Below are 26506 nucleotides of genomic sequence, written 5' to 3' on the forward strand. Positions count from 1 at the left end.
ACCAACCGGGAATTCCATCTCTACATTACATATTAACTCTCAGCATGTACGTAATTTTAATAATGTTCCCGTTCTGATGTGTTAAATGGTGCATGATTACAAAAATAAATACGTTTTAATTTTTTACTTCAGATGACTAGATATTGCAATTGTTGCGCAAAATTATTTTATTTATGATTAGACCAAATGATAGCAGCACGTAAGCAGCGATGGGCTATAATTATTTTGGTAATTTTTTTGATTGGACTCTTGTTAAGAATCATTTTCTTCAACACAACATTGATGCCGCTGACGGTGAGTATCCTGACCTGGATTTGTGCAGTCACGGACAAAAGTCTTGAAAAGTATTTTCAAATAAAAACTTGAAAATTAAATAACAGTATTAGTGGTTCAATTGTTCGTATATGTACATGTATGCATATATATCCTTAAATCACGCACATTGACCATAAAAAAATGTAAAATACACGTGTGTTTCTCTTTGATCGTTAACTAAAACTGGAAAGCCCCGAATTCTTTTTATTTAACAAAAAAAATTCGTTTGAAATCACGGTTAACAGTAAGAATGAAACAAATTCAACTTCATCCCAGATAATAGGGCTGCCCGGTTAATCGGTGGCCGGATAATCGAGGTCCAACTGCTGTAGTTGTAGAACAAAAATAGGTAAAGAAATAGGAATATCCCTTTTACTAATATGATAGTTTTTTATATAAAACATCAGATTCCGAAATTTGAATCAATTCGGATAAATAGAACACAAGTTACAGGTAATGTACATAAATCGACTCGAACGCTGACGGCTGCGCTGCCAGCACCCAAACACACAGATGCAACGCTACATAAACAGTGTGTGTATGCGTGCCAATCGCGGCATGCATGTACAAGGGGAAGAAGAAGAAGTAATGTAAATAATATTGGGAAGGTTTTTGCCTGTGCATTGATGAATTGAGTTACAGAAAAGGAGTTTGGAAGATCTAAAAATATTATGGCCAAAGACTGCAAGGGTAGATAAACTTCGGCACAGCCGAAGTTAGCTTTTTTGATATTTTATTTTAGTGACTTTGTCATCCATATGTTGCAATACCTCGATTAAAGATACTTTTAGTTCCAATTTGGTCGAGATTGATCGCTTTCGAATGCTTATTTCGAGTTCACCCCATAAATGTTCAACTGAATTGTAGTCCGGAGACTAAAATTGGGGATGATGTGGAAGAAGGTATACATAATTGTAGGCCAGCCAGATTCGCTCGTCGTGGGACATGCACTTAGGATCGTTTTTCTGTTGAAAAGTATATGTGCTGCCTAAATTCAAATATTCTGCACTTTTCTTTTCTTTTCGCCGCCATGTATTAATGTGGAATACGCTTTTTATACCCTTGCAAAAAGGGTATATTCATTTTGGTCAGAAGTGTGCAACGCATATAAGGAATCATCTCCGACCATATAAAGTATATATATTCTTGATCAGCACGACGAGACGAGTTCAAATAGCCATGTCCGTCCGTCTGGATCAACGCAAATTCCTCCTAGACCGTACGAGCTACAGAGCTAAAATTTTGCACGTTGGCTTGAATATACTGTTGGGGTTGTATATCTCGATTCAGCCGGATCGGACCACTATATCATATAGCTCCCATACAAACGGCAAAGTCACGAACTGTGATTTTTCTGAATAACTTCGTTATTTTCTGAGCTATTGTGAAATTAAAGGTGAGTGGTGAGTTTGTTACATTCATAAACGACTGTGCGAAATTTGATCGGGGGACTATATCATATAGTACTCACTCATATAGTACTCATAGCTGTTTTGGAGGGCATGTCAGCATTCAGACTGTGCAATTTTACATTTTAAAAAAAACAACGGAAAAGCTTTTCAAGGATTAAGGATGTTGTTAGTTATGTGGGACTGTGAAATTAGAAACTTAAGCGTTCGCAATCCAAACGAAAGAGATTGACACCGAAGTTTATTACATTTCAAGGCGTTGCACCTAGATAAAATGACGAAGAATAAAAAAGTGTTTGATGCATATTCAGCCTAAATTTATTCTGTAGTGGTCTTCATTTAGTTTCACATTTAAAAGATTGTCCCAAAGTTACGTGCGTTTTGCGTAAAATTGAGTGATAGACAAAAGAGGTTAAGCATTGGGTTCCAAAAAACTGCCTTACTTAAATCTCAGCATGAGAAAAGTAATTTTGCGAAAAACTTCCAATATAGGCAGTTTCCCTCCCTAAATTTTCGCGGAACTGTTGAGGCATTCTGCTGTGAAGCTCTCCCAACTTTGGATAACCGACAAACAAGACGTTCATGAAGATCAATTGTTTATATAAATTATGCTAATACCGTTTGTGTTATTCAGTAGTGGCCCCGAATTTATGACGTTTCGATTTTAGACTTTATTTTTTAGATTTTCCCGGCCACCAAGTAACTCAAGTTTTGCTAGATCCACAACTTTTTCAAAGAGGTTATACTCTTATCTGTAATATTAAAACTTTTTGAACGTCATAAATATTTAACTACGGAAATGGGGGTTCCTTTGTTCAAAATCATCTGTAGAAAATGCGGTCAAAACTAAAAACTACTAAAAGTATTACGTCATTAATTCACGCGAAAAATCAGAAGGTCATAAATTCGTGGCCACAACTGTATGTGTTTGTTGATTTTGAGATCATTCTTTTTAGAGGCTATACCGACCCCATAAAGTATTTTTATTCTTGATCAGCATGAGAAGCTGAGTCGTTATAGCCATGTGCGTCTGTCAGTCCTTCGGTGCACATGCGTTTTAGTCAGCCATCTTAAGAGCTGTAGGGATGAATCTTGATATTTGAGCTACTTATAACCCGGGTAAGATAAATGCAATCTTTTATAAATGCTTCAATTTGGTATTACAACATCATACATTTATGCCCGATAATAATTTGTAGTGATTTGCTAAAACGCAATAATTAACAAATAATTGCATCAAACCCTGTATTATTTTAATGCAGAATCATCAGTAACATTTTTGTCTTAATGATCACGTGGAGTAATTGTGGGATGGTGGTATAGTGGGTTGAAGCATGTAGCAAAAAATTGTTTGAATTCACAACTGGCATATTTTTTTTTGTTGTAGCTGTTTGATCTGGCCATGTGCAAATGGTACAAAACTCCAAAGCTCAATAGAATGTGGAGTGCAGTAAGGAAAATAAGTCTTATCCTCTTCGATTTCCAGAAAGAAGTCAAGTTATATTTCGGTTTCATGAGTTAGCAGCTCTTCATGAGTCATGTAACAAAAGCTTTCAGAATAATGTACAAAAGGTTTCAATGAATTTGCTCAACACACATTTCCAAAAAAATCACAAAAACGGTGTTTTTTTTTGCCCAAAAAACCATTAAACAAATAATATAACGAAATCTTAAAATATAAAAAATCTAAGTTAACGAGACAGGAGAGTTTTAAATCATTCAATGAACAACCAATCAATAAGTGGCCTGCCGTCAGGGCCTCGCCGTCATTGGAATCATCGCTTTGAATGGATATTGGACGGGAGTTCAATATCGCCTCCGTTTCAACTGCAAACGATTAAAGCTCTTCGTACGTAAAATGAGAAGAGGTCAAATTTTTGATGAGCAGAGTCTTCATTGATTTTACTGTACATTTTTGTTAAGTCAGCTTTAACGGCATGACGGTATAGACGAAACGAGAGTTATGTTAAGATCAGATGTTGTTTAATAGTAGGTCCAACCATGAGGATATCAATTAATGATACATTTGATGCTGATTTAGACGAAGCGTCAAATACTAAGCGTAGTTTAGTTAATGAGCTTTGCGGTCTAAGGACACAATGGTGAGGAATAATGTAATGGTTTCCCGGTTGCAAATTGTCTAACGAAGCTACCTCCATGTGATTTAATTTATGATACCAATCTAAAAATTCGATGTTCGTTTCCTTTAATTGGTGTTGAGATGCAAGTCGTCTTTCGAGTAAAAAAAAAAAAGTCTTTTTGCACAGGAGAACGAGTCTCCAAGTTGTTCAGGTGATTCTTTGAACGGCAACCGAACCTGTATGCGCCCTGAATTCAGGAATTGTGTGTGCACCTGTAAGTGAGTTTCACATGCTTGTTCTTCTGAGCTTAACGAAATATCTTTATTTTGAATTCCATGTATTTCATCCACTTTTCAAAACCTTTCTAATAATATGTAAAGATATTGTTGTTGCGTTAAATTACAAGTGTAATGTTGAGTTGATTGAGGTTCAGCAATCTTACCCCCGACTATCCATCCTAATGCAGTTTCCACTAGATTAGAAAGACCAACTAAACTAATTGTACCCGTCTTAAGTAAAAAATTGCTTTACGCTTAGCAATAAATCTACCTTTTCGGGCCTATAAAAGACTTGGTCGGCTAACACGATTTTTTTGGGAATAGCCCAACTTGACACATCTAGTCTTATTTCAGGCTGAGGTAAAGATATAGATTTAGTTACGATAAACTCCATATTCCATTCGTCTGGAGATATTCTTAAGCGAATTTTGGTAGATACGGAATGTTTCATATGTGTAAGTATTTCACAAATTCTCGCATTCTCATAATTATCGTAACGAAACTGAAGCTGAAGCCTTTTGCCTAATTCTTCAGTTATAAAGGTAAGCTCAGAGCACGAATCAAGTAATGCTCTTAAGACCTGAAACCCACCAAAATTGTCTTGAATTAGAACTATTGCTGTTGGAAGCAATCCCCGCCGAACTTGTCGAGCCTACATCGATGTTGCAAATGTTTCACCTTCGTCATGTGTATTATGAATGATTTGTTGCGATTGATGATGAATAGAAGGTCCATCTAGTTAATAACTTCCCTGGACGTTTGAATCCTTATGCATGTTTGTGTGACAACATGACGACATCTATTCAATGAAGGACACTTTGAGGCTGGATGACCCTTATTGAGGCAATTCAAACAAAGTTACGCTGTTTTAACAATTTTAAATCGCTCAATAAAAAGTAACGAAATAAAAACAGAGTCCTAACCTATGCAGTGACTGACATTACATGCGTTTGCTCTGGGCTGTCACGAATACTTTCGAAGTACTATGAATTTTGTCTCTGACGGGTCTTTCCTCTTGTCGGTTTCGCAGATACCCTTTCAAATACTGACAGTGTCGACTGAGTATTTGATAACAGTCGGCCAGTCTGGCAATTTATCGTATTCTTGAACCACTGTCAGTATTTACCGTATACCGTCTACAGTATACCGTCAAATAATATAACGAAATCTTAATACATACAAAATCTAAGTTAACGATGACGTCTCCTGCAACAGTAGCTTTTAGATATTTATTGGAAATATAGTTTACAAATATTCCCAGAAAGCTAATATTCATTTTTCCATTTAAAATAGATCGAAAATAAAAATATACATATATGAAAAAAAAAACTTTAGACAATAGATAAAAATGAAGGTAAGGAAAGACGATTAAGGTGATTCCGCCTATTTACTGTTTAATGTCTTAGAATTTTTGTTTTTCTATTACAACCTAGTTAATTCCAAGTTTTTCTTAGACTTCAAACTTTTCACCCCCGATAATCCAGAACACGATAACAATTTTATGGTACTGTGATACTGCAAATCGATACTAATCTTACTGCAGTAATTCTTATATGCTAACAATAACAATGCATTTCGGTCAGAAACATACCGGCGCACCCAAAACTATTAGTTCAGTACATAGTAAGGGCAGTTAACTTAGTTATAGTAATAGGGCGTGTGTAGGATCCATGGGAAGTAGTTACAATAACTAGCCGAATTAATCCATCCAGGATGGATCGCAGATACACGTCCCAATATCCATTGGGTTTAAGACATAGCTTCTTGAGTACCACAAGAGTTTCAATGCAATTTTAGTCACCTTCGATGACCATTTGGTTTGTTCTTGCAATAATGTGAGATATTTCATATGCCAGCGCTTCCAGAGTGGCAAAGTGGTCTTGAGTTTAATACTCTTTAAAGGTCAGTACATTAATACTAGTGCCCCGACGTAGATATTGGACGTATACATAGGATCGTACTCCAGATGTCCCTATGCCGCCAAAGTGTGGTGCAGACGGCGGTATGAAATGCCATATGAGGCCTTCACCCGCAACATAACTGGCAAGTTCTCTATCCTTCATGTGATTGATAGCCACACGTCTCATCTCGCCTAACGCAAATCTACTTCCTTGAAAATTCCTACCATTGCACAGTGGTTGGGCTTGTATGGAGCGAGCGGCCAAAAATACTTCTAGTGGAGATAAAATTCTGAAATTTTTTCCGAAATTCTATAAAAATACAGTAATTGTTAAAATATATATAAATCTTCCGTAAGTAAGACCCTTCCGATATGCCACCCATGGCCATGGCCCCAAATCCCCATTTTTAAAAAAGTTGAATATATTTCAAATTTGTTGTAATATATTATGCTAAGTATGATTAAATATAAAATACTATTCTAACAAATCAAAAACAGATTTATTTAAAATTTTTTTTTTTTTTTTTTGGGTAACTTTCGCTGTTCTGCAATAAAAGGATCTGACGTCAGCAATAGTCGATTAAATAAATCTTCATTTGTTGCCTGACGAGAAATCTTGCGGGTATGTTGCAGACGATATTTTTTAATGTCCTTATTCCTTGACTCAGCAGCTTCTTCTGACAACTCTCCAATAGAAAGTAAAGCATTTTCTATTATGTATGGGCCGTGAATTAAAATTTTATGAACGGTAGGTGGCAGATAGTACCAAGAATATGTCCTTGTAAGATTATTCGCTATATTAAGTGCGAATGCCTTAAATTTTTCTACATTAATTTGGTAACCAGAAGAGAGGGCTTGTAATATTGTCCCACATCTTTCAATAAGGTCTACAGCCAGGCCAGGTATTTCAGCCGAAAGGCACGCATTATTAAAAAAGTGTCTGGCAGTGTTTCCATCATTCGATGATCCAGACCCTCCAACTTTGGGCTTGTCGACTAACAATCCCATTTTTAAGCGAAATTCTGTTTGAATTTTTTTTTTTCGCTCATTGACTTTCTCCTTTCCTTCAATGCATCTAGCTTGCTAGACTTTGACATCAAGTCTATAAGCCAAATGAATAAAATATTCAAAAAATCTTATGTGTGCATGAAGTGGTGACAATCCGAACTCATATCGATCCTTCTGAACTTCCCTTTGCATGCTTTCCTCTATGTTGTTCATCTCTGTGGGCTTCGCGTTGCATATATAGCTTTTAGAGGATGAAGTTTGAGTTAAGGCATTACATATTTTGCCATCAACCATTGTTAATTGCAGCACATGATGAACATATACTGTCTTATTTCCAATAACAATATCTGTTGGAAGGAGCTTTTCTATTTGATTCTTAAAGTACTTTTCCTCTTCAATGCTCACTTCACTTGATTCCTTTTTCAACTGGAATCGCACAGGTCGACAATATCGAGTTAATGATGGTCGTGGATTTTTCCAGATAATCTTTGAGCTGTCTTCACTAAGTTTTAGGGCAAGTGGGACATATGAAGTGACAAACATGTGGCTGTCTTCCAAGTTATTGTTCTCCACTTTCTGCTTATATTCACTGTGCCCGGAACTTCCGTCGAAGCCCCATTTCCCGATAAGTTTTAAGTTGTTCACGGGTTTACTGAGAGCATCGTCTATTACATTATCCTGCAACTTAACTATTCTCTTCGTGGTGTGGTCCAACAAACTTTGAAGCTCCACTTCAGCATGTGACTCGCTTACTGTTATTTTTTGGGGATAACATTTTTATTTTTCATTTAAGACACTCTCATAACCGCACAAGAGCTCTGCAGAAATTTTGCTGTCAACAAATTCTCTAATGAGAATATATTGATGCTTCGTTAAATTGGCATCCATGATTAGGGAGACAACTTCAGCAGCACTTGCAGGCACAATTGTCAATTGTCCTTGGTCAGAAGAGCGCAGAACGTCAGCAAACGGCTCATCGATTTTGGCTATCTCAGCGATCCGTCTTCTCTTTGTTCGGGATGAGCAGTCTGAATAATTTGTCTTCGGACGACCACGGTCAATATTGCTTCCAGGTGGAGTATGCAACTCACATTTCAATTTAAATGAGTCATTTTTTCCAAGCCAATCAGACTGCTTTTCCAAAACGAACGATTTAATTCGACGGCACTCACGCCAAAATGTTGATATTTGTTTGCAACAGTAACTAACGCGATTTTGTAATTCCTCCAAGTACGTAGATCCAATATTGTATCCTTCTTTTTCAATCATTAATTTTAAAGATTGAGATATGCGCCGAATCTTCTCTGGATTTGTACCGGTCTCGGAACACCACTTATCAAATATGAACTTACGACTCAATTCACATTCAAAAAAATCTCCTGTACAAAAATTTAAAATAATACAAATTTAAAATAAAAATACAACATAAAAACAAACAAAAATAACAAATAGAAACTCAGACATCAATCACAAAAACATTCAGCATAACGCAGAAAAGAGACGAAGACGATAATCACAACACACAGCACAAGAATGCACAGTTAGACAGACGAAAAAGACACCGAAAACGTCGAAGTCGCATAATTCTAGGAAAGATTGCGCGGCAACTTGCAAAAACTAGCAGCTAAATTTTACATATTATAATCTTTAAATTTGGACAAATTTATTGAAGTCAATTTGATTGTCAGCTACGATTAGCTTCATAACTAAAAGCTTAAGTGAAATTTAAGTATACACACGAATTAGTAAAGAAATTAAACATATATTACATTAATATTTACAAATAAAAGTAACTTGCAGAGAACATAAAAATAATTTTAAATAATAGCTAATACCTTTATTAACAACATTCAAAACTTCCATTGTTATAAAACGACTTTTTAAATACTTTATTTAATTTTAAGTTTTCTGTTCTCTTTGTTGTACTCACGCTGCAAAACAAGTAAAATTTCATGCTTTGTGTTTAACAGTTATTTTTGAAGAGAACAGCTGGCACAGTGTCAAAAAAACAGCTGATTAAAAAAGTTTGATCTATTTTGAAATAGAGTTGCCACATTTTAAGCAAAAAATTTAACTTTTTTTTTATTTTTGGCCTATGGGGCAGACCACTGTGCATTGTCCAAGTAGAGATCAGTGGGACTCGTTTGGCGAAAATAAGTGTATTACCTTATCCACAAGACAGTTCAACGCACGGAGATGCTTGAACTCTAGGTATAGGTAAATCACCCATCAGCTGAGTATGCTGCAAAAAGCAGGGCTTGCATTGAAAGACCTTTCAGCGCACTAAGATACGTGCACTCAAAATCTCTTCTCGTCGAGGACTGCACCAAATGCACCTGATTGTAGCCAGATGTAAGAAATGTTCGATTGGAAATCGCACCTTTGCACCTAGGTCGGTCAATTAATCGGTAACAGTAGCTAGTAACCCTTAAGAGATGGCTTCAGTACAATAACTTGTTGATTAATAATTCGGAAATGATTTTATGGAGCACTCTATGAACAACGGCTTTGGCCTTGTGGTTTAGATAATGGCCATTTCGATTGTGGTTTCGTAGTCCATTAGGGTCCGTTCCACCATAAGTTATGATTTAACAGCTGAAATGAACTTCCCCACATCAAATTAATTTGAGAGTAGCTAACAAAATTAACCCTATTTAAAACTTCGATCGTCTGTAAACTTTAATGCGAACCATGCATACTTGAACATATTAGGGATGACAACTGGAAAGAAATTGCAGTTAAATGCGGTATTCTCTTGATACATTTTCTGATTCCGAGGAGTTTTGTAGCAGCTTCACCACATTTTTAACCTTCATACCTAACAAACTACACATCGCATGTTTGACATACAGACATAATGCTATAGGGTTGCGTGAGAACCCCTAATGAAATAACAATGCCCATAACGATATTCGTTTAATATATAGGTGAGCAATCGATGTAGACTCTACATTATAGAGATAGAGGTTTGAGCTGCTGGACGAAGAAAATAATATGTTGCGCTGTTGGTCTCGTGAAAATAATGTGCTTAATTATCGAATAAATCTGTTCTTTTCTTTTGTTAATAATTAAATATGATAATCTAAGACACAAAGATTAAAATTATGTATTAAGGTCCAGTGAATTCAGCCGTACATTTTGAGGGCTCGACCGGTGCGGAGAGAAACTTTTACGAAGATATCGCGCGTTATTGCAAAAGTGACGCCAACTTTACGAAGCAAAAGAGCAAGCGAGACAAAAAAAAATGTGTGTTGTAATTTCATCACCGAAATTCACGAGAAGAGACGAACACAAGAGAAAGAGTAAAAAAAAGACGTAAGAGACAAGCAACATCGCAAAGTTGACATAATTTGATCGGAGAGCAACAAAATACGAAGATCAACAAAAGACAGACGATATATTTTTTCAGAGAGGGACAAAACAAAGACCACAAAAGAAGAAAACAGGAGAAACATGGAACTTAAATGGATTCGGCGCTGTCCATTCAAGCGAAGATGTAACCTGGAGCTGAGATCGAACTAGGAGTCACACAGAGATTGGCTGCTGACACGAGGAGTACGAGATCGGGGCAAGACTTGCAAGGTAACTTGCAAGGTAATATTTCGATCTGTTTAACACTTTTAAGTACCGTTATCAGCAATGTCTAGCACTTGTCCATTACACTTGAAGATTTAACTTTTTTGCTACTTCATTTTTAAGCTTTATTGCCAAATTTTTAGCAAAATAATATTAGTGAGGGATCTTTCTTTGCAGGAAACATTAACTATTGCTAGAAGGTTTGCTTTTTTTAGTCTGTTTTCAGATTTATTAAAGTATTCCAATTTGCAGACTTAAATGGGCCGGGGTACGCATATGTCTTTTGAGAAGAGGACTCAGATCAGAAACCTTATATCTGAGAAAGGTGAAAGGTGAAAAAGTATCAGAAAGACGTGGCCGAAAGCTTCAAATCTCGCCCAAATTAGAAAAAAGAATAGTACGAGACTTAAGGCTTCGCCCGTTTACATCCGCTGTGGAGATTCAGGAAGAGCTTGAAGTGCCGGCCAGTGTTTGGACAATGCGGTGAGAGTTACCTTCTCTCACAGAAGAACATAAAAGAACGGATTGAATACTCAAAATTCCTCATAAATTGACCTGTGCAGAAATGGCGCAACACACTGTGGTCAGATGAGTCAAAAATTGTGATGTTTGGAGAGTGGGGATCTAGGCTGTATATTCGTCGATAACTATACGCCACCAAGACTATTAAACATGGCAGATAAAGTGTGTAAGTGTCGGGCTGTTTTTCCTAATACGGTGTTGGTCCTATATGCTGCATAGAAGTCATCGTGGACAAACATGTGTACGTTAAAATTATTTAGGAAGTAAAGGTACGACATGACGAAGAGAAGATATCACTTTGTTAGGTCTTTCAACAAGACAATGAGCTGAAACACACAAGGAAAGTGGCAAAAGCTCGTATCGATAATGCTAGGGTAGATTTAATGAAGTGGCCCGATCTGAACCCGATCGAAAATTTGAAGTGCGACGTATACCATAGAGCGTACATAAATGGCTATAACACCGGAAAGGTGCCATTAATTATTAATAGGCGGATATTAACTTGTTCCTTAATTTGAAACTATTTCCACGAAATATAATTCTATACCTTAAAATTTTGTGCTTTTGAAAATATGTGCTAATATTGTTTTGCTCGCCTCAATTTGGCACTTTTGACACCAAATCTTCATTATTTTCGAAAAATCAAAATGGAGTGTTTTTTTTGTTTATAATATAATTAATAAAAGGCCGAACAGTAAATTTGCATACCAAGCAGTCTCAGTCTAGCCCCGATAACATATGCTAACATATGCCCATATGCTATAAAATGGGTGATGCCACAACTATTTTTTTTGCTTGCAGCTGTACTTGTTGTTAACTGACACTTAAAGTATCAACAATAAAATGATTTAGCAATAAAATGATTTAGCAATAAAATGATTTACTTCGGATGCATATGTAACGTCGTGGATGCATTTGTAACGTCGTGGGTGCAATTGAACGAATTAGGTTCCAACAGGACGGAGCACCGGCGCACACTGCACGAGCCACAACCGACATTCTTAAGGCGGCGTTCCCGAGACGTCTCATCTCTCGTTTTGGCGATTTACTCTGACCCGCAAGATCGCCCGATTTAACCATTGCAGACCTCTTTTTGTGGAGTTTTATAAAGTCCCGTGTTTATATGAACAAGCCTGAAACACTAGAAGCCCTCGAGGACAACATTGGATACGAGTGCGAGAATCTGTCGCCCGAAGTTCATGTCGAAGTGATGAAAAATGCTGTAAAACGAGACCGTACGGCAATCAATTGTGACGGCGGCCATTTGGCCGATATCAATTTCTCGACTTGACCAATAAAATTCTCAAGGTTTAAATAAACATAATTTAAAAACAGAATCAAAGTTTTTTATTCAGAAAAAATGTGAGCCAATCAAAATCGGAGGACTTCTTTTGACCCACGTTGTATATATCCACTTACAATTTTCTTTAATAGGTTTCCTTTAACTATAGGCGTCAAAGAGCAAAGGCGTTTTATCTAAAAAGACGAATGTTTGTTTAATTTTTCCACCAATTCGTTGTCTGTAGTCTAGTGGTTGGGTCCTTTCTTAGTTTTATATGTATTTAAATCGTTAAGTATACTATCCATTTTTTTTGTCATACTCAGACTTATTCATTGCAACTGTCTTATTCCCTTTATCTGAAGTTAAAATTAATATGTCATCATTCTGTCTAAGAAATTTCCTTGTTTGTTTCACTGTGTCAAATATTGCACGATCGGCTGCGTCTTTGTTAGATGTTTTGTGGTCTTTTATTATTAAAGAGAATTTTGTGCATGCTTCCTCTTGTTTTTCTTTGTCTTTAAGAGTCTGTACTAACTATTCTCCGTCTGCTATGTATTTAAAGAAAAGGAATTTTCTCTTCTCTACTGGAATTGCGAACTTTGGACCTTTCACAAGTAACGCTTTTTTCGAGCGACTTTGTCGACACTCCAATGTACAAAAAACGGCACTTATGGCCCAATGTGCCGCCAGTGGACATTCACCAAATTAAGACGCAGCAAATATAATAGACCAAGAACAACATTATAACAAACTATGGAGATAAATATCCCGACAAATATAAGACTTAATTATAAGGTAGATACAGACAAATCACAGTGCAGCTCCACGTCACAGTGTGCGGACGTGTAAAACTAGGTGTTTCTTGTTGTCAAATTAATGTTATGACAATCACAATTAAATGTTTTTATACTTGCCCTGAAGATGAACACCGATAAGTGGTCGAAAAATATCGGAAAAGAAAATAAGAACAAACTGTTTTTTATTTTTGTTTTTATTTACCCAACAAATTGACCTCGAGCCGGCAAATCATACCACTAAATATATTAAAGAGCTACCATGCTCCTTGCTTCGCCCTTTAACGCGGATTTTAAATAATTGAACTTAAGAGCTAGACTTAAGTCCTCTCTTTTTTCAATTAATTCCACAAACAGACCCCATTCTCTAGGTTTCCCAGAAAATGGGGGTACCTGTATTTTTGGCAACACCGGTAGTTCGCCTCTCACGGTAACATTTTCAACTTTTAAATTTTTCTGATCGTTCATTTTCATTTGTAACACTGATACTGAATTCTGGACATCGAATTGTAAATTATCCATAGCATTTTTAAATTTTGCATCTTTTGGCAAACCCCGGTACGCCTGTACTTTCTCAAATAAATAGTTGATCTTATTAACATGTATTATGCATGTCTCTGTTGAATTATCTGTAGTGCGTAAATCTTTGGTTAATCTATCCAAATATTACTGGAGCTGTCGGGATCTATCCAGTAATATCTCCTGGTTAACATTGGCGTTTTCATTACCGCGCGCCTCTACTTTGCTATCATCCAACTTTTCGAACATCGATACATCTGCTTCACTGTTTTCCGAATCACCAGTGCCCTGCCTGCTTGACTCTCCTTTGGCTATTAATCTGGCTGCCATATTTAAACCTTCCTCATACTTTCCAGCTGTGAAATAGTAGTGTTGGGTTACTCCACTCTCTCGCATTTGGCTATGGTTACTAATCCATAGCTTCTGTATCTCACTTAGTTCGTTAAGAATCTTGCTAGTAAACTTACTAGCAACTAACTCTTCTAGCTTCTTCAATTTTTTATGCAACTCGTGTTGCTTCGCTAACAATTTCTCAGTTTTTGTGGGGAACATTTTTGTCTTATTCATATATTAGGATACCGGTATAAGTATATAAGTATAAGTATATATAATAATATAATATAAATAATATAATATAATATAAACTATTTTAATTTATATCTTATCTGATGATCCTGTTGTAGACACCGTTCGCCACTGTTGTCCGCCAAGTAGAGTTGTCTGCCGCTGGGTAGCGATAGTTTGCTCGCCTTTTTTTTTTGCGTCTCGCTTCAGGTCGCCTTCTTCGTCTTTCGCAACTATCGTGTTGCCTTACTGCTTCTTTGCAACTTTGTGGTTGCTTGCTGATATATTATTTTTTTTTGTTGCCCACTTGCAACTATATTTATGTATATATAAACACAAATTCGTATTATACCCTTGCAGAGGGTATTATAAAATTGGTCAGATGTTTGTAACGCACAGAAGGAGACGTTTCCGACCCCATAAAGTATATATATTCTTGATCAGCATGAGAAGCTGAGTCGATATAGCCATGTCCGTCCGTCCGTTAGTGCGTATGCGTTTTACTCAGCTTAAGAGCTATTGGGATGAAACTTGAAAGTTGAGCTACTTATAACCCGGCTAAGATAAAGTATGAAAATTGTGAGGATCGAAGCATTTTCATAAAAATTGGAGTATCGCTATGAAATTGACATATGTGATTATATTAGATATAAAAGAACCCAAAATTTGAACGTGATCGGATAAATATAACACAAGTTTCAGTCAATATAATAATCGGCTCTGCTCCCAGCTTTGCCGGCAACGCTGCTTGCTGTCTACTACGTCTTTCGTCATCAACAGAGTACATGCATACACACATAGACGAAACGCTACATAAACTGTATGTGTATGCGCGCGTTCCTTTGCTTTGGGAATAAGGGAAAAAGAAGAACAAATTGTAGTATAAAGAGTACAATTGTTTTATTTGCATATTGATGCATTGAGTTGCAGAAAACAAATTTTGAACATGTATAATTATTATTGCCAAGGACTTCAAGGGTATATAAACTTCGGCATAGCCGATGTTAGCTTCTTTGATGTTTATTTTTGAATTTTAACTTATGTTTAATTTGAAGCAGAAAGTTCTGTTTTTCCTAAATGCAACATTTTAGAACACTATTCAATTCAAAACCGCAGCAAAATTTATATAATCCAAAGTTAGCTTTTTCTTGTTGATAATAAATATTCATCAATTAGTTGTTAATTCGGAGATTTATAAATAACTGTATCTTTCACAGGAATCAAGGGCCTCTTATCGCCAGATAGGTATGCCCGTACTGGTCGTCGTCTACTATGAGGCTCTGTGTCCAGACTCGAAGTTCTTCATTACCAAACAACTTTTAGACACTTATAAAGTTGCCGCTGATATCATGGAGGTACAATTAGTGCCTTATGGCAAGGTAATTAAAAAAAGCACTGCACTTTTAACGTGAGAGGTCCGGGCCAACTTCGTTTTCCTGGACCGGACTGTCGAATACTGTAGAAAGACCACACATTTTGTGTCTTTATACCCTGCACTCATAAAGTGATATTAGGGTCGCCAAAATGTATGTAACAGACGGAAGGAAGCTTTTCCGACCCCGTGACGGATATACATACATTCTTCATCAGCATCAACAGAGGAGTCGATCTAGCCAAGACCGTCTGTCCCTTGATTCTGTCCGTCCGTACGAACACCTATTGTTGCCACGCCCTACCGTTTCCGCTATTTCACCAAAAGTATTTTTCAGAAAGATTATTCTAGCGTATGGCATCAAATTTGGTATGTATATTTGCTTAGTAAATGCGTAGATTTTGTATTTGAAAAGAACCTCGATTATCTCCCATAAATTTCTATGTACCTTATGCAATCCAATTTGAAATACTTATCAATATAGCCAAGTTACGGATAGCGTTGCATTAACGCGTTTTACAGATTATGAAAATTTTTAAAATCGGTTGAGAGTCAAAAGTGCGCCCCAAAGTTGAGACATTTTACGTAAACTTTAAAACTAAATATTGGAAGATTTAAACAATCGATCCATTGTTTTTCTGGAAAGTATTTTGTTTATTAATATCAAGTAGCATAAATTTTAATAATTACTAAAATTGTTATTGAACTAGAAGCGTTTAAAAAATAAACTAAATATTGACGTTTTTAAACTTTGATGGAATATAATTAACAAGGATAAACTAGTATCAACCTTTCAGATGTATATGGTCCCAATGTGCGAATTCAATTGGTAAGCCATAAAACTAGGGAAAGCCGCAGGTATAAGGAAGAAGAAGAGCGCATGCAGTTTTGCCTGTGGATTGCTTGTAATTAATTGATAACATTGCGTAATGCTGTTAAGTAAATAATACCTGATTATGTATATGCCTTTTCACAATGTGAGATTGCAAATTACCTGTTGGGAAAAACCGACAAGACAGTTAAGTGTTATTTGGGCCTAGCCGCAGGTGTCCGATTTGCAAAAAAAAAAAATTATCGAGTGAAGAGAACTGCTACGAATATGGAATTTCTCCCTTGCATTGCAGAATATTGTGTGGATTTTATTCTGAAGCTAGCTTATACAAAAACGGATGGGAAGGAGATTATACACACTGAATTCTATCGGAAATACGAATGATGGAAATACTTCAAGGAGATTTTTTGAAAAATAATAAACTGACATCTTAAATAACCGGTGTTAGTCAAGAGATTATTAAATGGCTGTCTGTTATCCTAAATGTTATAAATTGCATGAACATGATAAATGGTAAAATATTTCGACAACAGCTAAACTGTTGACTGAATTGTAACCGTAAATGAACTTACGCAACGGTACATAGGATTTTATCTCACGGAAAGAATTTGACAGAATATTAGTGTTTACCAATTGGAGAACTGTCCGAAGAAGCACAGTAATGTAAAAACAAGGACTACATATGGTTCTGATACGCTAACACATTCATAACTTCTCGCTTTAGACAAAATGAAGACCTTTTCAACATACTGACAGCCTCTTTGAATTCACTTATTGCATCGCTAATAGCAAATAGCAACTAAAGTTCCAAAATGTGGAGTTTATTAGATATTCATGTGAAAATTGATCATTATTTTGATGAAAATCAACCATCAATAGCAAACTTTAAAAATTAACACAACAAAAATTTTCCAAATTTTTGTTTTTAATTTTTTTTAAAATTAGTTTTAAAAATCGAATTAAAACATTAAAAAATGTTTCAAAAAATGCCGTTTGTAATTTAAAAAAAAACGTTTTCTCCATTTTTAAAGAAAAAACATGCTTCGAAATATTTTTTTACTTTTATCTTGAATATTACAGCTTAACGAATTCTTTATAACATTTTTTAATCTCTGTGGGCGAGCTGTGCGGCGCTATGGTGCTCAAATGATTGAATGAATGAGGTATAAAGGAGCCTAGATTGATTGTTAAAATCGCTCAATATAAGATTTGTAAATATTGTCATTTATTTTACTTACTAAAACTGTCTGTTACCGTCGCCATCGGAAATTCAAATCCTAACCGTAGACTCTACAATACTGGCGACTAAAGCGATCCTGGTAATAGGATGGCAGCCCTGAAAAATAGGATGGCATCCCTGAAAAAACTAATGACAACCCAGAGTTTTTTTAGTGTGATCGCGGATCGGATCGGAATGGATCTTAAATTTAATTAATAATTGCAGCATATAACCTGATCGCTATATAAACTGTAGCTTAGATTTGTTTTAGTACAAACAAATTCTCTTGCGCCTCAGTCTCAATTTTGGGTATTGCATATTTTATTTTTGCCAAACGCGATTATGAATAACTGATTTTTGCAACAGACGTGGCTCTTGGTGGATGAAACCATTATAAGCTTAAAGCGTGGTATTCGATGGCTTCGAGTGCGGCAGCGGTAAAACGGAGACTCGGGATGCGTTGGCGAAGCAGGGGGCGATGATGCTTTATACCGCTGAGACTCTGAGGGCTTAAATCGTCTCCTAAAGATGGGTCCAAAAGGCTAAGTCCTAATATAAAGCGTACGTTCCGAAGGCCAAGGTCCTTCTTCCGCGGGCCGTACAGAAGGATCAGGCACTTCAACTGCTAAAGTATTAGAATCCTGATTTGCCAACCGCGGACTGAAAGGTGCTGCATGCGGATGATCCATCGCCTAGTAGCGACGGAGTGGAGCAGGACATCCTCGAGCTCAACAAGGTTGACTAGGATATGCTATTCCCAAGATTTGGGAAAAGTAGAAGTGAAACCGAAGAGAAGGTGTAAACAGCTCTTTCAATTGTCAAAGCCTGACAAATATCTATCATGAGGCATGGAATTTCAGAGAACCCGGAAACAACTCCACGAAATATTCCCAGGCTCCTCCCATGTGAGAAGCTGACGGTGGGTTGAAGTACCACGATATTTCCTGATACGACAATTTTTGATGCATCTTCGCATCATCCAGTTTGTATCTAAAAAAGGCATCGGTCCCTCGAAAATTAGTCCCGTTATCGCTATATATTTCCTTTGGTATAGGTATCCTTATATAGCGTCTTAAACCCATTAGGTATGAGTTTGTGGTTAGACTATGCACTATCTCAATGCTTATTGCTCGCATAGTAAGGCAGATTATCAGCATGCCCCATCTTTTCAATGACTTTCTTCAATCGATAGCTGTTAGCGGCACAAAAAAATCAACTCATACATACGTGAATGCTGGCTTGGAAGCACCAAGTCTGGCCCTCGGTCCACACCGCTCCTGCGCCATTAAGGGTGCAATGGGTCGAGCACTACTCAGCTTACATTGTAGGCAATTTCAACAAATCCCTTTAAAGCGAGGAATAATCTTAGTTTAGGAATAAAATATTTTTCCCTCACCTCATATACTGTTGTCTCATGATCTTCGTTGTAACATTATTGTTGTATGTTCCGGTAGAGAAACATTCTGGCTTCATTAGTTTGGGATGCCAGTTGGTTTGTATGGGAATACAAATACAAATGGGAATTTGATTTACGTATTTTCTTGATCAATTTCTTCTTGTAGGCAAGCCAACATGCAATTTCCCTTGTGAATCGATTCCATTTCGATTTCCATTTACTTATAATTGATTCTGGCTGATACCCTTCGCGTGTAAATGAACCGTTGACGCAATTCCTCAGTGACTGCCCTTTCGTTGATAGTTTCCGGCGGCCAATCTGCCGGCGGTAGTTTTAGAAAATTGGGTCCTTCGAACCATTGTGTATATGTTTCAGGTCTGTGTTGTCTTTGGTGGCGACAACCGCAACATTTAGTTTGGTTGGTACCCATCTCCAGGTTCTGGCCTCACATATCTCGGCTATCCTAAACTTTACATATTGTTGATATGGTCGAGGGTCTCCATTAAGCCATGCTAGTACCGTTTACGAGTCGGTCCATAAGTAACATTCCTCAAAGTCGATTTCATGTTGCGCTATTATGTTTCTCTTCAGTCGCGCTCCAGTTAATGCTGGATGTAGCTCCAAGCGGGGTATCGAGAGCGGCTGCAATGGTGCTACCTTGGATTTGTCTGAAACGAGACTCAAACGTACTTATTTCGATACGGAAGTACGGCAACGGATACGTGAAGTTAAACTCGGCAGCCTTGTGCATGCCAATTTTTAAAATAGCATCTCGGAATTTGCACGTCCTCTATCAATGGTAAGAAGGACAGCCATTATTGCCGCATATTCTGCAGATTGGGTAGTATTTCCTCATCCCACTCAATCTTCGATCGCCAAACTTGTTGGATCAGTGTTTTGAGATACATCATTATACAGGATACAAAGCCCATGGGGTCAAAAACAAAGAGTGTATCTCTTCTCTTGCACATATGGAAGCCCCTGCGTGCGTGGACTTCTCTAACTTCCTTCGCCAATGTAACGGCTACTCTTGATAGCATGAATCAATGTAGTCGTCTACGTAGTGACTTCTCTGAATAGCTTTAGCTGCAGAAGGAAACCCATCTGCGTGTTTTCACTTAGGGCTACTCCCAATGATTGAGCTGTCGCCTGCATAAGAGTCGTTGTTTTGCTACTGGGAGGCTTTTTGGAAATAGCAAATTTTTTTTAACCATCTTATGCAAATCTAGATCGCATTGACACCGAGGCAGGTTAAGTCCTTCACCAGATCGTCCCGATCCGCCGTAGTCCATCCTAGTCTCGTTTTTGCAGCAATTGGTTGCTGCCATTTTCCTTCGCGCTCCTTTAGCGAAGCTAAGAGATTCGGGATATTACTGCCAATTATCATTTGAAGCATTGCGTTAATGAAGCTCCGGCTAGGCAGGATTTTTAAATGTGGATATCTCTGTTTTATCCTATCTGCTATCATCGTCTCGGCTGAAAGACCAGACTTCATTTACTTTAAATAATTTATTTCCCTGTCCTTGTTTTGAGATTCTCAAGTTCAGCTGCTTCGATTCCTGCTCCTGTCGACTAACATCGCCAGTCCATCTAATGCATAGGGGATTGGCGAAACTATTCACTTCGAGCGCATCAGCCAATTTTTCTTCTACAAGTGTTAGAGTCGATCCGTCATGCGTAGATATCGACGGATTTCGATTAAAGTGTAAAGTGACTGGAACGATTCGAACAAAGCATTCTGGCTGGTTGGTTAGTGACCCACGATGATTGTGCAGGGCGCTTTCCGTCACCTCCTTGTGAAGAAGACGATGATGTTTTGCTTTGCAGCCATTTATGTCGCAAGCTACGCGACTCCAACAGGTTTGTGGTGTCCTTTGCATATCGCACAGAAAGTGTGTTTAAGGTTCTCTGTGGGCGCTGCGGTATGTGTATGCATCACTCCTCCGTTCTCTTCTTGTCGCTTTCTAGTAATATGTTTGGCGTGGATACGCGACTCGCCGCTTCAGCCAACTCAAACAACCAATCAGCTAGGTGCTGCATGTTCGGGTAGGGTATGGATTTTAAATGTAGGGCCCAGTTAAGCATCATATCAGGTCCCATCTTCTCGATAAGCTCTTGTAATAACATAGAGTTGTTTAGGTGCGCATCTAGCTTGCTTGCCCCAATAGTGCGCACATATTTTCCACCGCAAATGCAAACTCGATCAGCGGTTCTAGTTTGCCCTTTGGAGGAGGCAAATTTCGCACATTCTCCATCAACAGTTTTAATTTGTGTTCCGGGCGTCCAAAGTACATTCTCAAAGTACTTTTAACGTTCGGGAGCATTTCTGGGAACAGTAAGCTTTCTCCCATGGCTTCAAGTGTCCTACCTTTCAGACATCTCTGCAGACGCATAGCGTTCTCCTCGTTGTTGTATCCACCGATCTGGGTGCTAGTTTCATACAGCTGTGTTCACGAAAATAGCAGTGCCCCTAAGCTTTGACTTTAAAGTTGATAAATCATATTAAAAAGTCAAAAAGTGCACCAATCTTTTATAAATTCATAATCCATATTTATTTATAATAATATTAGTACTATTTTGGACTGAACAAAGAGTCCCCCATTTTCAGAAACGAGCAAGATACTGAAGGAAGGGCATTTTGAGCTGTTCATTAAAATAGCAGTGACAACTAAGAATTAAAATCGGTCGATTCCAAATTATTTGAAACTTTAAATTCAGGTCACCTTTGGTTCTTAGGACTGTGCAAACGCATTATGTAAACCCATTTTAAAATTGTTTCTATTGTCTGTAGAATCTTCCTCTTTTCCATCTATTTGGAAGGAGTCGTATATTATTCCTCTGCATAAAAATGGCAAAAAGTCCGAAGCCTCTAACTATAGGGGTATCTCAAAATTGTCCGCTATTCCGAAAGCTTTTGAGAAAATTATAACTTCTCAATTGCAACATTTTTGCAGCTCTATTATTTCGCCATCCCAACATGGGTTTGTGAAACGTAGATCTACAACCACTAACCTTTTAGAATTTGCATCAATAATTATCAAGGGGTTCAAAACCGACGATTAACGATCTTCCATCAGTCATTGTTCATTCGCGTGTGCTTATGTATGCTGACGATGTCAAGCTTTGTCTTACTTATAAAGATACAGATTCATTTAGTCGGCTACAAGCTGATCTTAAAAACTTTCAATCCTGGTGCCAGTTTAATCTACTAAATCTTAACACTACCAAATGTAATGACTTTTTTTCGTAACTCTCCTCAACTGGTCACTTATTTTCTAAGCAACAGCCCTTTAGAACATCTAAATAATATGAATGATTTGGGCGTACTTATGGTCCATAAGTTAAATTTTAACACCCATATTTCCACCACGGTCGCAAAGGCCATGAGTGTCCTGGGTTTCATTAAAAGATGGTCAAAAGAATTTGATGACCCCTATACAACTAAAGTACTTTTTACTTCGCTTGTCCGTCCTATTTTAGAGTATGGATCTTGCATTTGGTCACCTCAATATGAGTCGCACCAGATTAGACTAGAATCCGTTCAAAAGCAGTTCTTGCTATTTGCTCTTCGTAGCTTAAGCTGGGATCGCAATGTCAATTTGCCTTCGTATTCTAGTAGACTTCTCTTGATTAACCTTCCGTCCCTAACTAACCGTAGAATTATGCTTGGTGTCATTTTTATGCACAAGCTCCTAATTGGTGATATCGACTCGCCTGAGTTATTAGCTCAGGTGAATCTGTCGGTACCATGTAGACGGAGTAGACATCCTTTAATACCTTTATCCCTTAGTCGTTGTTCTTCTAACTATGCTATGCATGAACCTTTTAGGGTCCTCTGCTCTGATTACAATCTTCTATCCCCTGTAATCGGCTCAGAGTTTTCTATTAATATGCTTAAAACAGCTATCCTATCCCATTTAGTTAATAGATAGCTATAGTATTATGTGTTTGTCTGTCTTTTCTATTGTGAATTTTGTCCACGCGATTCGTGCCGTGCGTTATACGGCTGCACCCCTCGGTCGGTCGGGTGGGAGGTGGGCAGTTATCTGCTTGGGCTCGCGCGTAACAGGCTTTGTCCTGGTGTCGTAGGGGCCACTTGAACGTACTGCGCATAGTATCGTCAACGTCCGCTAATAATTTCCCCATAAATATTTAATGGGTTACCAATCCGATGACTGAGCTGGCCCTGGCATAACATCGATTCTTTCGAATTGAAAACAATTTTTTTGAGTTTGATCCTAGGTTTTGGGTCGTTCGACCGGTGATATGTCCATTTTATGGGCAGATTCCATATGATATAGGAGAGCTTAACCTTCCTTATGATGTCCACGTAGATATGTCGATTCATATTTTCATGAATCTTATGATTGGACCAAGTCCTTTATATGAAAAACAAGTCCAAATCACGCCGGATTGCTTAACCGTTTTAGCGTGTCGTTTGGTTGGTATTCCGTATATTCTGGGCGACGTACATATTGTTTAGACCCTGCACCACCAAACAGGACTATTTTAAGGACGCCTGGCCCGAGAATATTACGCTACTTTGCAATATGAAGATTCATATGGTGTTTTGTCAAAGTACAAACGTGATTTACAGGCTTCAAAGTCAAGATTGGGACTTTCCTTCGACTTGGCGATATTAGCTCTTGTTCTAGGATTCTACACTGACAAGTGACACTCCTTACCGACACGTTTAGATCATGTTTGAAGAAATTAGAAGATGTAAACTGATTGAATCTGTTGTATAGAACAATGTGCTAGTCATCTGAAGCCGTTTGTGCACGTTTTACGCCACGTTTTTCGGATTTTTTTGGTAGTCTAGGGCATCAGAGAACATCTTTGCAGAACATCCAACTAAAATTTTGAAATTTTTTAAAACTTTTAAAGGTTTTGGATCCATTCCGTGTTCTCAGCATAGCAATGCGTTTCTTTTCCGCCTTCCATGAAATTTTTAGCGTTAGTTGACGCAAATAATAATACTCCATAATTATCTAATTAATTACACTTATTACTGACAGATTTGTAAACTTTTAATTTGTTTTTTCCGCAACTAAACGAAACACTGCTATTTTTGTGAACAGCCAAATTTGTAAGGTTAGGAACAAAAATGTGAAAAACAACTTAAAAGTTAGTAAAATTAACGGAATTTTTTTCTGTTTTCCTATGCCTACATACCATTTTACAAAATCGAAGTCAAAAAACTTTGTTAGCATCTAGTGCACTGCTATTTTCGTGAACACAGCTGTAGGTGCTTATAAAGAGTGGCCATTCTCTTGGATCTCCTTTGAAAGCTGGTAATTCCCTCGGCATTGATTGTCGAGCAGCTACTTGTTGTTGTGTTATGCCATTGGCTTTAGGTCTCCGTGGCTCTACTACACGATTGGAATTAAAGCAAATTCTTTAAATTCTTCTCAAAATTCTTTACGAAAGAATAAATTTAATTCCTCTTGGAAATTAAATGCAAGTTCGCATAGAAATTAAATATAATTGTTGCTCGTTCGACTAGTTAATCTAGCTCCGCCAGTGCCTTTGAAATAAAATTGAATCCATTTAACTTTATGTAACCTTCGCGGTAAGCGGTAAGGCGAAAGCTTTTTAATTCTGCATATTATAACTAATAATTGTACAATCTCATTTCAATTACTCTAGTCTTGGCCCCTTGGCTACGAAAAAACAACTGAACACGCGGTTCTTATGTATGTACCTAGATCAATGCAGCTGCGTATTTATCGCGCTTATGTGTCTACTTTTATATATTATAAAGTACCGCAAGAGTAAGATGAGAGAGAGAGTTTTAAAGTTTTTATAGAGCGTCATTCTTTTTGTTCTGACAGAGTTCCGTTTTGTGTTTTAGACTGTTTAAGATTAAAAATCGAGTTCATCTGCAATGGCTTCACCAAATCAGATGCCCCAAAAAAATATACAAAACGAAAACATAAAGCAAAAATAAGTAATAAAGATTCATTTGACAAGTATTGCAAAACATGCATCCACACACTTAACCACACAGTAAACAACGCTGAACATGAAATATAAACAATTTTCAACCCTCGAAGATTCTAAGAGTTCATTTATATACACAACACTTTGTTAAAGAAAATCAGTTCATATTTTGAATTCAACGAATGAAGATTAGTTTTTGTAGTTGTGGTTTCGCTATTTAGATACAAAACCAAAATAGATGATATGTCTCTAACACCAAGAAACCAGGTAAAATATGTACCTTGGTTGGATTATAAACAGCAAACTGTCCTGGAAGTCCAATGTGGAGGACAAGGCCAAGAAGGCAACCTACAATGCAGTCAATGCACCGAGGGGTCAAAAATTAATGCAGGAGTGGCTGCAGCTGTGTACTTCCCAGACCCACCTATTCAACTTTCATACAAGCTGCCTTACTACTGCAGCATATTCAAAGCCGACGTCTTCGTTTTAGGAAATGCAGCAGCCATGTCCGTCCGTCCGTCAGTCTGCATCAACTTAAACTCCTCCTAGAGCGTTGGAGCTATAGAGTTGAAATTTTGCATATAGGCTTATGTATAATGCACTGGTTGTATATCTCAGTTTTATGACGCGCAGTGCTAAACAGACCTAGACAACACCGTTACAAACGTTGGTAAACTCATTCTGTTGATGACTAAAGAGACTAACAAGATTATAAGTATGTGTTAAGTTGGTAATCCACCAAAACCAAAAATTGTGGGACACAATGGCTTGTATAGGTTAACTTGTTTTTGTTGTTGCCACAAAATATTTTTTTATTTATCTGGAATTGGACCCGTACCCATTGTATGACTAGCATACTGCTTAAATGCAAAAATAAATGTCTAAAATGTATCTTTTTTTAGGCAACAACCAAAGAAGAAAATGGTAAACTTAGCTTTGACTGTCAACATGGTGCGTTAGAGTGTCAAGCTAATGTATATCATGCCTGTGCCGTGGAATCAATTGGAGATCCACTAGTGCGCATAGAAGTTGTGACATGCATGATTCGTGATAATCGTTTTCCTAAGGAAGCCATGCTAAGGGTAAACTCTAAAATAACACTTAATTCTTAAACCAATTTAAATAATTCTTTTAGTGTGCTGAAGAATGTGGACTAGAAGACAAAGATCGCATTCAAAAATGTGTAGACAGCAGCCAAGGTACTGCTCTTCTTAAACTAAACGGAGAAGTAACTCACGCTCTTCGCCCATCAATCACTTTTATTCCAACAATAACAATAGATGGTTCACAAGGTAGACAACCATCAATTCTAAAAAATTTGCTTTCCGAAGTGTGTAAAGCAGCCGGTAGCAGTGACCTAGCTAATAAAATCTGCAAAAAAAATATTTGATTGTAATTTAAACATTGTAAAACATTTCATTATATTAACTGTAAAATAGAAAAAAACACAGTTAAACTGTAAGCATATTTTTAAGCGATCAATATTTATATTTGTA

At 37.3% G+C, this 26506-nt stretch overlaps 1 protein-coding gene across 1 annotated transcript; it reads left to right on the forward strand.

Moving 5' to 3' along the window:
• On the forward strand, positions 1 to 26506 carry LOC26529209 (gamma-interferon-inducible lysosomal thiol reductase). Its single transcript, XM_015176481.2, has 5 exons — positions 1 to 46; positions 133 to 294; positions 15466 to 15627; positions 25913 to 26092; positions 26146 to 26506. The coding sequence occupies exons 2-5, from the start codon at positions 187 to 189 to the stop codon at positions 26398 to 26400; spliced, it is 705 nt and encodes a 234-aa protein (XP_015031967.1). The 5' UTR covers positions 1 to 46; positions 133 to 186; the 3' UTR covers positions 26401 to 26506.

Source organism: Drosophila willistoni, unplaced genomic scaffold, assembly GCF_018902025.1.
Source record: "Drosophila willistoni isolate 14030-0811.24 unplaced genomic scaffold, UCI_dwil_1.1 Seg169, whole genome shotgun sequence".
NCBI classification, from domain to species: Eukaryota; Metazoa; Arthropoda; class Insecta; order Diptera; family Drosophilidae; genus Drosophila; species Drosophila willistoni.